This window comes from Oncorhynchus masou, chromosome 1, assembly GCF_036934945.1.
Source record: "Oncorhynchus masou masou isolate Uvic2021 chromosome 1, UVic_Omas_1.1, whole genome shotgun sequence".
Classification (NCBI taxonomy): Eukaryota; Metazoa; Chordata; class Actinopteri; order Salmoniformes; family Salmonidae; genus Oncorhynchus; species Oncorhynchus masou.
This window is the reverse complement of record NC_088212.1, coordinates 10,626,655-10,640,198: the sequence shown is the minus strand read 5'-3', so window position 1 is coordinate 10,640,198 and position 13,544 is coordinate 10,626,655. Positions and strand designations below refer to the sequence as shown.

Sequence of the window (13,544 nt, the reverse complement as noted above, 5' to 3'; positions counted from 1 at the left end):
TCTCTCTCTCTCTCTCTCTCTCTCTCTCTCTCTCTCTCTCTCTCTCTCTCTCTCTCTCTCTCCCTCTCTCTCCCTCTCTCTCTCTCTCTCTCTCTCCCTCTCTCTCTCTCTCCCTCTCTCTCTCCCTCTCTCTCTCTCTCCTCTCTCTCTCCCTCTCTCTCTCTCTCTCTCTCTCTCTCTCTCTCCCCTCTCTCCCTCTCTCTCTCTCTCTCTCCCCTCTCTCCCTCTCTCTCTCTCTCCCCTCTCTCTCTCTCTCTCTCTCTCTCTCTCCCTCTCCCTCTCTCCCTCCCTCTGTGTTGAATGTTAAAGTACTTAAGAGTATGTGAGTTCAGCAGTAAGCCAGTGTTCAATATGGAGAACCTTGCCATGAAAAAACAACAACATACGCCTCATTCCCGCAGCGACCCCAAACCAGAGGGCTGGCCCTGAATGTCTCCACCTGTCAATCATCTCAACATTTTTAGTGTGTTTGGATGTTCTCCCTCTCTTACTCAATCCCTGCCTCTCTTCCTCTCTCCCTCCAGGCAGGTAATGACACGACAGGGCGAGCCTAATGGATCCCCTCACAGTGAAGGGAAAGGGGTGGGGGATACCTAGTCAGTTGTCGTCCACATGTAACCCGACCCCTCTGAACCAGAACTGTACCTGTGTTAGTATCAGTAGTTCTGCCTTCCTCTGGAGAAAGACAGTTACATTAACAGTTTTACACTTGTCACGTAGCCTAATTTTGGCCAGCTAAATGCCAAACCACGAATCAAGCAACATTATGACCTAAACATTCAAATCCCGTTGCTGCAGGTTTATTGTTCTGCAACAATACTGGTCAAATTAAGATCCCACATCTGTATCATTGCCACAATAACCAATGGGACACTTTCAGGAAGTGGCAGTCTCATACACTGAAGGTGGAACTATTGATCTACTCCCTACACTGTCAATGGTCACAAAGTATTTTATTTGTAAGGGTTGGAAGATTGTCAGAAAATAATAATTTGGGCCAGTTAGATGAATAACATGATAATGCCTTGGACCAGTTAGATGAATAACATGATAATGCCGTGGACCAGTTAGATGAATAACATGATAATGCCTTGATCAGTTAGGTGAATGAGAGGATAATGTATTGGACCAGTTAGATGAATAACAGGATAATGCCTTGGACCAGTTAGATGAATAACAAGATAATGCCTTGGACCAGTTAGATGAATAACAAGATATTGCCTTAGACCAGTTAGGTGAATAACAAGATAATGCCTTGGATCAGTTAGGTGAATAACAGGATAATGCATTGGATCAGTTAGGTGAATAACAGGATAATGCCTTGGGCCAGTTATGTGAATAACAGGATAATGCCTTGTGCCAGTTAGATGAATAACAGGATAATGTCTTGGGTCAGTTAGATGAATAACAGGATAATGCCTTGGACCAGTTAGGTGAATAACAGGATAATGTCTTGGGTCAGTTATGTGAATAACAGGATAATGCCTTGTGCCAGTTAGATGAATAACAGGATAATGTCTTGGGTCAGTTAGATGAATAACAGGGTAATGCCTTGGACTAGTTAGGTGAATGAGAGGATAATGCCTTGGACAGTTAGGTAAATAAGACTTGATTGGAATGGTGTGATGTATGTGTCGTTCACCTACAGAATAGGTTCTTTATGGTGTGAGAAACTCAGACAGGCACATGGATGGCATGATGACCCTGCAAGTCTGGCCAACCTTGGCTGGTAGAGTGGGGACTGGGCAGGGGAGCCCCATAACAGCAGGCCCCTGGTTAGTGTAATCACATCCCCAGTATGGGACAATGCACACATGGAGTCCCAACACCCACACACACACACACACAAACACACACACACACACACACACACACACACACACACACACACACACACACACACACACACACACACACACACACACACACATCAATCAATTAATCATTGCCCCAAAACTCCTGTATGTGTGTGTGCTTACATTGCATGTTTCCGACTATAGTCACAGCGTTGATTATAGTCACAGCGTTGATTATAATCACAGCGTTGATTATAATCACTGCCTTGATTATAATCACAGCGTTGATTATAGTCACAGCGTTGATTATAGTCACAGCGTTGATTATAGTCACAGTTTTGATTATAGTCACAGTGTTGACTATAGTCACAGCTTTGATTATCGTCACAGCGTTGATTATAGTCACAGCGTTGACTATAGTCACAGCGTTGACTATAGTCACAGCGTTGACTATAGTCACAGCGTTGATTATAGTCACAGCGTTGATTATAGTCACAGCGTTGATTATAGTCACAGCGTTGATTATAGTCACAGCGTTGATTATAGTCACAGCGTTGACTATAGTCACAGCGTGATTATAGTCACAGCGTTGATTATAGTCACAGCGTTGATTATAGTCACAGCGTTGATTATAGTCACAGCGTTGATTATAGTCACAGCGTTGATTATAGTCACAGCGTTGACTATAGTCACAGCGTTGACTATAGTCACAGCGTTGACTATAGTCACAGCGTTGACTATAGTCACAGCGTTGATTATAGTCACAGCATTGATTATAGTCACAGCGTTGATTATAGTCACAGCGTTGATTATAGTCACAGCGTTGACTATAGTCACAGCGTTGACTATAGTCACAGCGTTGACTATAGTCACAGCGTTGATTATAGTCACAGCGTTGATTATAGTCACAGCGTTGACTATAGTCACAGCGTTGACTATAGTCACAGCGTTGACTATAGTCACAGCGTTGATTATAGTCACAGCGTTGACTATAGTCACAGCGTTGACTATAGTCACAGCGTTGATTATAGTCACAGCGTTGATTATAGTCACAGCGTTGATTATAGTCACAGCGTTGATTATAGTCACAGCGTTGACTATAGTCACAGCGTTAATTATAGCGACTGCATGTGGAATGCTGGGAATACTCTCCCACTGGGTAGCCAAGAAGACATCTTTATTTAACAAGGACCTTCGGGTCTTTGATGTCAACATAAAAGGATCATTCTGTTCAGTGGTCAAATAGTAATCAGATCATTTTGCTCCTTTCTGAAACATGGTTTAACTTCTGAACAGATTCCCTAACGTCCAGAAGGACGACACATGTAGATTCACTCTGACTTTGAATATGAGAGAGACAATGTACCTTTTGAGATTGTACCTAAAAATATTATGAAGCAATAATTGTCCATTACAACGGAACCTGTCAGAATTGCAACTGACAGCAAGACAATTTGCGTGGATGGGAGTCCTCAAAGCTGTTAAAATAATGTGTCTGAGGGAATAAGAGACATCTCTCATCTCAGACAAACTCTTTGATCGATTATAAACCTTTGGGAGTGAATTTAAGGAAGCAAACTACATGTTTTGAGTGTTACCAGTGCCGTCAGCAGTAAGTCATTCTTCCCCTTCCCTACTCTTATTTATCTAACTCACACTCACACTCACTCCCTACTCTTATTTATCTAACTCACACACACACACACACACACACACACTCACTCCCTACTCTTATTTATCTAACTCACACTCACACTCACTCCCTACTCTTATTTATCTAACTCACACTCACACTCACACTCACTCCCTACTCTTATTTATCTAACTCACACTCACACTCACTCCCTACTCTTATTTATCTAACTCACACTCACACACACACTCACTCCCTACTCTTATTTATCTAACTCACACTCACACTCACACTCACTCCCTACTCTTATTTATCTAACTCACACTCACACTCACTCCCTACTCTTATTTATCTAACTCACACTCACACTCACTCCCTACTCTTATTTATCTAACTCACACTCACACTCACTCCCTACTCTTATTTATCTAACTCACACATACACTCACACTCACTCCCTACTCTTATTTATCTAACTCACACACACACTCACACTCACTCCCTACTCTTATTTATCTAACTCACACTCACACTCACTCCCTACTCTTATTTATCTAACTCACACTCACACTCACTCCCTACTCTTATTTATCTAACTCACACTCACACTCACTCCCTACTCTTATTTATCTAACTCACACTCACACTCACTCCCTACTCTTATTTATCTAACTCACACTCACACTCACACTCACTCCCTACTCTTATTTATCTAACTCACACACACACTCACACTCACTCCCTACTCTTATTTATCTAACTCACACACACACTCACACTCACACTCACACTCACACACACTCACACTCACACAAAAGTACACACACACACGCACACACACACTCACACTCACACACACACACACACACACACACACACACACACACACACACACACACACACACACACACACACACACACACACACACACACACATATACACTCTCTCACACACACACACATATTTGCGGGCCTCCAGATTAAATTTATATGAACTTTCCTTGATTGACTTTGAACGTAATGATTAGTCCCGTAATGGCCTTTGTTACTTGGTGTAATGAATGGCTTGATTAGTATTCTCCTTAGATGAATGAGGAAGATGAGACATGTGGAGGCTGAGTGGGTCTTGTGTCACTGGTCCTGTGGGTCCCTCACCCTCCCTGTGTTTATTTCCTGGAGCCAATTGTCTTTCAGTGTCAGGGTAGCGTCTGCGTCCCAAAAAGCACCCTAATACCTATATAGGGCTCTGGTCACATGTAGTGCACTATGTATGGAATGGGGACGCAGCCATAAGCAGGAGACACAGAGCCACGGCGTATATATTATCTATTTTATTACACCGTCATCTCTCTCTCTCTCTCCTCTCTCTCTCACTCTCTCTTTCTCTCTCTCCTCTCTCCTCTCTCTCTCTCTCTCTCTCTCTCTCTCTCTCTCTCTCTCTTTCTTTCTTTGATCTCACATTCTTTCTCCACTGTTCCCACTGACAGGCCAGCTCGCGCTCTTGAAGCCTGGGCTGACATGTGGCAATTTCCCCCTGTTAATGACAACAAATGTGCCAATTATGTTAATGACTCTCCCGATGCCAATCAGTCAATAATGAGCACCACGACCACATCTGTCTGGGGAGGAGTAGAGGCCTTGTGTCTGAGAGGAGGAGGAGGAGGAGGGGTGGGGTCTGGTTTGTGTGTCTATGTTTTTGTGTCCATCTGTGTTAGGGACGAGTTTGAAGGGGTGGTAGAGGTGGAGGATGGTAGAGGTGGAGGGTGGAGGAGGTGGAGGTTGGTAGAGGTGGAGGGTGGTAGAGATGGATGACGGTAGAAGCGGAGGGAGGGTGGTAGAGGCGGAGGGAGGGTGGTAGAGGTGGAGGGAGGGTGGTAGAGGTGGAGGGTGGAGGAGGTGGAGGGTGGTAGAGATGGAGGGTGGTAGAGGTGGAGGGAGGGAGGGTGGTAGAGGTGGAGGGAGGGAGGGTGGTAGAGGTGGAGGGAGGGTGGGTGGTAGAGGTGGAGGGAGAGTGGTGGAGGGAGAGTGGTAGAGGTGGAGGGTGGTAGAGGTGGAGGGTGGAGGAGGTGGAGGGTGGTAGAGATGGAGGGTGGTAGAAGCGGACGGAGGGTGGTAGAGGGCTTAGAGGTGGTAGAGGTGGAGGGAGGATGGTAGAGGTGGTAGAGGTGGTAGAGGTGGAGGGAGGGTGTTAGAGGTGGAGGGTGGTAGAGATTGAGGGAGGGTGGTAGAGGTGGAGGGAGGGTGGTAGAGGTGGAGGGTGGTAGAGGTGGAGCGTGGTAGAGATTGAGGGAGGGTGGTAGTGGTGGAGGGAGGGTGGTAGATATGGATGGTGGTAGAGGTGGAGCGTGGTAGAGGTGGAGCGTGGTAGAGGTGGAGCGTGGTAGAGGTGGAGGGTGGTAGAGGTGGATGGTGGTAGAGGTGGAGGGAGGGTGGTAGAGGTGGATGGTGGTAGAGGTGGAGGGAGGGTGGTAGAGGTGGAGGGCGGTAGAGATTGAGGGAGTGTGGTAGAGATGGATGGTGGTAGAGGTGAAGCGTGGTAGAGATGGAGGGTGGTAGAGATGGATAGTGGTAGAGGTGGAGCGTGGTAGAGATGGAGGGTGGTAGAGATGGAGGGAGGGTGGTAGAGATGGATGGTGGTAGAGGTGGAGGGTGTGTATGTGCTTACGTGTGTTCGTGTGTTTATCAGTGGCAGGCAATGCTCTGTCTCACAACAGCATGGACAGTGAATTTCACGGCAGATTGCAGAGTCCCTGCCAGTGGTGTGTGACCAATCAAGGCACAGTGGGGTTTCAGGGGGTTGAGATGGCGACATGACTACCTTTGTTGTTGTTATTATTATTATTCAGGTGGCGATGTTAACGCAGCCTATGGATTGGATTATTCCTATCTCATTTAACTAATCACGGGTAATGCACAATAATCATGATATTAACAGTCCAATGATTGAAAGAGCTACCACCTCGACTGTTGTTTAACAGTCAAGCAGATTGTTAATGGACCGCTGTTAAACCAACAGACAGGCTGGTGGGGGTGAATGATTGATTCTATGCTTCATTGGAGGGTTCTATCTGGAAATGTCAGGTGCTGTTCTCTTCCCAATGATATGTAATATATGAATGAAAGCGTAATGCATATTTGATAGTATTACATTATTCTGCCCCGTGATCTCCTAGGGTTCGTGGTGTCATGTCTTCTGCTCTAACTGAACCGATATGTTATACTAGGCTGTCATAGCCTAACGCTATGTACAGATTACAGAATGGCTTTCCATGGTCCGGGCTGGACCAGGCCAAGTACACAGGGCCATTCGAGGTGTGTTTAACGGTGTGTGTCTCAGAGAAAGACAGGGCGTCCTGGAGAGAGGAGGTTAGAATAACACACTCTGTGTCTCAGTGGGGGGCTGGTCTGATCCAATACACCACTCTCCATCCCCCAGCTGTGACTAACGGCTAGACACACACACACACCGACACACACACCCACACATGCACACGCACACGCACACATACACACACACACACACACACACACACACACACACACACACACACACACACACACACACACACACACACACACACACACACACACACACACACACACACACATTAACCATCCCTCCCTCTGCCACAGGAGCTTTCTTTGTCTCAGCTCAGCATAGCCCACATCAAGACACAAGCTTCAAATTCATTCAGAATTATACCGGGAATATTAGGATTGAAAGGTCTACAATTTACCACTGAACTAATGATAAGGAATCACCAAGTCTATTGGTAAGGAATCACTAAGTCTATTGGTAAGGAATCACTAAGTCTATTGGTAAGGAATCACTAAGTCTATTGGTAAGGAATCACTAAGTCTATTGGTAAGGCATCACTAAGTCTATTGGTAAGGAATCACTAAGTCTATTGGTAAGGAATCACTAAGTCTATTGGTAATGCATCACTAAGTCTATTGGTAATGCATCACTAAGTCTATTGGTAATGCATCACTAAGTCTATTGGTAAGGAATCACTAAGTCTATTGGTAAGGAATCACTAAGTCTATTGGCAAGGAATCACTAAGTCTATTGGTAAGGAATCACTAAGTCTATTGGTAATGCATCACTAAGTCTATTGGTAAGGAATCACTAAGTCTATTGGTAAGGAATCACTAAGTCTATTGGTAAGGAATCACTAAGTATATTGGTAAGGAATCACTAAGTATATTGGTAAGGAATCACTAAGTATATTGGTAAGGAATCACTAAGTATATTGGTAAGGAATCACTAAGTATATTGGTAAGGAATCACTAAGTCTATTGGTAAGGAATCACTAAGTCTATTGGTAAGGAATCACTAAGTCTATTGGTAAGGAATCACTAAGTCTATTGGTAAGGAATCACTAAGTCTATTGGTAAGGCATCACTAAGTCTATTGGTAATGCATCACTAAGTCTATTGGTAATGCATCACTAAGTCTATTGGTAATGCATCACTAAGTCTATTGGTAAGGAATCACTAAGTCTATTGGTAAGGAATCACTAAGTCTATTGGTAATGCATCACTAAGTCTATTGGTAATGCATCACTAAGTCTATTGGTAATGCATCACTAAGTCTATTGGTAATGCATCACTAAGTCTATTGGTAAGGAATCACTAAGTCTATTGGTAATGCATCACTAAGTCTATTGGTAAGGAATCACTAAGTCTATTGGTAAGGAATCACTAAGTCTATTGGTAAGGAATCACTAAGTCTATTGGTAAGGAATCACTAAGTCTATTGGTAATGCATCACTAAGTCTATTGGTAAGGAATCACTAAGTCTATTGGTAAGGCATCACTAAGTCTATTGGTAAGGCATCACTAAGTCTATTGGTAAGGCATCACTAAGTCTATTGGTAAGGAATCACTAAGTATATTGGTAAGGAATCACTAAGTATATTGGTAAGGAATCACTAAGTCTATTGGTAAGGAATCACTAAGTCTATTGGTAAGGAATCACTAAGTCTATTGGTAAGGAATCACTAAGTCTATTGGTAAGGAATCACTAAGTCTATTGGTAAGGAATCACTAAGTCTATTGGTAAGGAATCACTAAGTCTATTGGTAAGGAATCACTAAGTCTATTGGTAAGGAATCACTGAGTCTATTGGAAAGGAATCAAGGAACATTTATCTCAGAGCTGAAGATGATCGTTATGCTTTTTGGAATCTCACTGAAGAACAGTAATGTTGCTTAATTGTGTGCTGCTGTTGTAAAACAGCTTTTGATTACCCCTTGTTTAACAGTCCATTATATAGCAGGTAGTGACTTTGAAATGACTTGTTAAAATGACAATTATCTATATAATGTGCATATTAATTACAACTACTTTCTGTGAGATTCATTGATAGAATCGTAGGTTTGTACCATTTGGTACCGGGGAGTTACCAATGGTGTTGAATTATGTGAGTTTCGTTTTGTTTGACCATTCAGTAGTGGTATTGTGACATTATCTAGACAAATAATGCAGAGGATGTCTGGTTTTCTATCAGTGTATTATGATAAGTGGGAGTTGTTTTCTTTGACCGGTGTTTCCAGCATTATCCACTAGGTTTACTGCGGGTAGAAAATAGTAGGACATGTTCTTTAACTGACACAAGCTGTCTCCAATCAGTCAATCAATCAATGTCTGGTTGTGCGTGAGTGTTTGATGCGGTATCAACCTAAGCCAGAGAAGGCGTAGCTCTGTGAATCTTAATCACACAAAGACGATTATTTGGCAGTGAAAACTACTTGTAGATCAGTGATTATACACGTCATTTTGCTCAAGCTGATCCTCTCCAACGGACTCTGAAGTTGTAGCAAACAAAATGATCAATTAGGGGCAATTAAGGGACATGTCAGATACACCAGATAGGTGCAGTAAAATATGCTGGTTTTAATTTTAAATTTGTTGGTTCGGCTCCCCAGGAGCAAAAATAAGGCCTTGCTCAAGGACACAGACAGATGTTTCACCTTGTCGGCTCGGATATTCGAACCAACAACCTGCAGCAAACCAAATGGTCAATGCTGGAAATTCCGGTCAAGGAAATAAATAAATAAAAACAACTGGCCCTACTTATATTGCAAGTCTTTAACTTTTTGCTTCAGCATGCTAGCCAGGCATTAACCATTCTATAAACACACCCTCACTCTCTCTCCCTCTGCTTTCATTACTAATCTCCAAAGTGGTATCCCCACTGGGTTTTCGTCTCTTTTCTACCTCCCCTTGGTCTTCACACGAACACTTTCCAAACCGATGCCGGCTTGGTCTAGAGGTGTTGCTGATTTTGCACCGTGGGGAGTAGCCTGGAGCACTGATGAAGGAGTGGGGTGAAATGCACACCTGCATTATGGCGTTTGTTGATATTTGTGTCTGCGGTACTGATGCCAAAAAAGTAGCCGTTTTAAACTGGAAAACAACCCCCGAGATGAGTTGAATGACTTTCAATATTTCGCTCGTTAAAATCCTACAGCGTAATCAAATGATTAGTCACATATTTAAATGACGTGCTGTGATGATTATACAAATATATGTATATATCAGATTATGATTATTAATAAATAAGACTGATATTGACTAAAATGGCTCTCTGGCTTCACCTGCCTGAAATACACTCCATATAGTAGGAAGAAAATATGGGATTTAGTGTTGCTGATGAAAAGAAAAGAAATAACCCAACTTTTTTCCTCCTCGCTCCAATGTTGGGTAGCGAACAGACCTAAAGGTGGTTTAGGGTATTATAGAGAGCTCAGACTCTGTCTCGGTAAGCCTGGGTCTCAGTCAAAAGCCTGTAGATCAGTTGCTCTGCCTCTGACTCCTGTCCCCTGCCTGCCTGCCTGCCTGCCTGCCTGCCTGCCTGCTTGCCTGCCTGCCTGCCTGCTTGCCTGCCTGCCTGCCTGCCTGTTTGCCTGCCTGCTTGCCTGCCTGCCTGCTTGCCTGCCTGCCTGCCTGCCTGCCTGCCTGCCTGCCTGCCACAGCTCCCACAGCTTTGTGGCACTGTACGGTGTCCATATTAGGATAAGTAAAACATAAATATAAATAACTAAATTGCTGAGATTTAGACTGTCTATTATGAAAACCGTAGCATTGCTCTGTTAGCATGGATTAGTGCTACAATACACTGTGCTCATATATTTATGTGTATGAATCATACTCTGCTCATTTGATCAGCTTTGCTACCCTGTCTGGTTTCTGGGTTACGTGAGGTTCTCTCTCTCTCTCTCTGTGTGTGTGTGTGTGTGTGTGTGTGTGTGTGTGTGTGTGTGTCTTGCTCAGTTGAAGCACTGCTGGAATTTCCACTTGGCTCTTTCAGCTTTCATTTCAAGCCTTAAGTGTGAGACAGACAGTTAAAAGCAGACACTTCTATTCCCGATGAGGGCTAATAAGCCCTCATCTCCTTCACACAGTTCCACACTCAAAATAATGACTCCCTCACACCTACTTCTGCGGTAGATGGGAAGGTCATGAACTCTGATCTCATCCTGAACATTCAAGAGGCTGATCCTATAGCTGCTTGGACTGGACTTGATTATGATTTTCGACGTCATTTTGATCATACAGCTTCATACAGAAAGCATGTCTCTTTGTCTGTACGTCTGTATGTTGTTGTTGTTTCTGGCATGTCCATGTCCTTTTCCCGTACAGCTGCATTGTCACTGTTGATAGAATTAATTCCCAAGGAGCCACCATGCAACTCAGGCCAGACACTGATCCCAGTGAGAGCAAGGAGGCGCTGTGAATTTCCATCAGAGCAAAACTCATAAGGAAAACATGTGACGGTAACCTAAGAAAAACACAGAATTTCCCTTTCGATGTCTGAAAATTCCATTCCCCTAATGTGAAAGGGAAATAAAAAAAACATTACATTTGATAGGTCTTGACATTTACGGTGCATGCCGTAAACCTTTTGACAGGTTCAATTTACGAGAACTGTGGCAGTAACTATGGCATTCAGGAAATGTGATTAGTATCATAAATGAAGCTAGCTTCCTCCTGTCCTCTCTTTCACCTGGATCTTACCTCCCTCCTTCCTTCCCTCCTCACACAGTTTTCTCCTTGTGTCCATCTCAGGTTGAGTGGTTGAAGAACGAGGAGATCATTGACCCGGCTGATGACCGTAATTTCTACATCACCATTGACCACAACCTGATTATAAAGCAGGCCAGACTGTCGGACACGGCCAACTATACGTGCGTGGCCAAGAACATTGTTGCCAAGAGGAGAAGTACCACTGCTACTGTTATTGTCTATGGTGAGTAGACTGTGTTTCTATAGACACCTGTTGTATGGTCAGTAGACTGTGTCTACACCTGAGCCTGTGTGTATCAAGCGTCTCAGAGTGGGAATGCTGATCTAGGATCAGTTTTCCCTTTTAGATCATAATAAATAAGATAATATGGGCAGGGAGAGGACCTGATCCTAGATCAGCATTCCTACGTTTTTGATTACGGGTCCTGATGTACAGTACATGGCCTCAGCTCTAATCAACTCTACCTCATTGATCCTCAATCTTAGCATCCTTCTCTCCCATCCCAAGATACAGTTGCAGAAACATTATGTACAAAATCATTTACAAATACCGTGAAAACCCCCCACATAATAACACAATTGGTTAGGAGACCGTAAAGCGGCGGCAATCTCCTCCGGCGCCATTTTGAATAGGCCTCCTTCTCCATAACATAGACAGTCATCTTTACCAAACCACTATCAATCAACATAACCAGATCATCATTCTGTAACACAGAGACATGGTCTGTGTCCCAGATGACAGCCGATTCCCTACATACAGATGTAGGGTCTTAATTTGATCACCCTGTTGCCAGAGACCTTCACTGCAATGCTGAACATTTTAAACGTGTATTTGAGGTTTGTAATTTCCACTTTGAAATTTCAGACCCTACAAAAATGGCCATTAATTATAGTCCACATAATGTTTCACATTTCCTGTTGCTGCAGCATTATTTTCTTGCTGTAGTAAACTGGCTCAAATTAAGATCCTACATCTGTAGTGCACTATAAATGGAATAGGGTGCCATTTGAGATGATACAATGCTATTTATCACCCAGACAGTCATACCTGTCCACAATGCCGAACACAGACCAGACCAACCGATAAACTGACAAACCAATTACTGTACATTTCCCCATAACCATAAACAACACACATCGTCAGTCAACCATAGCACGCTTTCCCCCAAATCAGCACGATTAGCCAAGTAAACCTCCCTCTGCTCAATGTAATGAGCCTGCTCATCCAGCCAACATGCTCTCTGTAACATGCCTAATGTTCCCACCTGACCCTTACCAATTAAAACCCACCGATCCCGGGCCAGATCCTAAATGAGCCCGTGTGTGTGTGTGTGTGTGTTCCAAATGTCTGAGCACACAAGCCCAGGGTCCACAACAAAGAACCATGGCTTTGTCCCAATTATCTCTCATTCCTCCTCATTCCCTGATATGAAAGGACTGGTATAAGAAATGTGGAGGAAACTCCCACTAGCCCATATGCCTCAACCAATCAAATGGTTTTAGATTTGTGGGAAGTAGTGAATGAGGGCCGTAGCCATAGTGACTGAATGTATCTGAACGTCAGGTTGTATCTGCATAGAGAAGCATATCTTCATGTCCTATGTTTTTTTACCCACAACACCAGCATCACTTTACAGGAGCATATTGAACATCTTCTCTCTGTTATTCTCAGAGGACCGGCACCAGTTCAGAGAGCTTTTTTCATTTCCCATTTCTACCAGACATCGGGCTCAACACGCGCTTCACTGCAGGCCCCTCAACGACAACTACAATTCAAATAACACCACAGCTGTCACCGCACCACACCACTACTGACACCACAGCTGTCACCGCACCACACCACTACTGACACCACAGCTGTCACCGCACCACACCACAGCTGTCACCGCACCACACCACTACTGACACCACAGCTGTCACCGCACCACACCACTGCTGACACCGCACCACACCACTACTGACACCACAGCTGTCACCGCACCACACCACTGCTGACACCGCACCACACCACTACTGACACCACAGCTGTCACCGCACCACACCACTACTGACACCACAGCTGTCAACGCACCACACCACTGCTG

The 13,544-nt window shown here is 44.0% G+C and overlaps 1 protein-coding gene across 3 annotated transcripts in view; it reads left to right on the top strand.

Annotated features, from left to right (window-relative positions):
* The window catches only part of unc5ca (unc-5 netrin receptor Ca), a 335,052-nt gene that overhangs the window by 224,001 nt on the left and 97,507 nt on the right, over window positions 1-13,544 (top strand). For all 3 annotated transcript variants that reach the window (XM_064937639.1, XM_064937554.1, XM_064937718.1), the window contains exon 5: window positions 11,503-11,683. In XM_064937639.1, coding sequence (XP_064793711.1) covers window positions 11,503-11,683 — 181 coding nt within the window. The remainder of the gene's footprint in view (window positions 1-11,502; window positions 11,684-13,544) is intronic.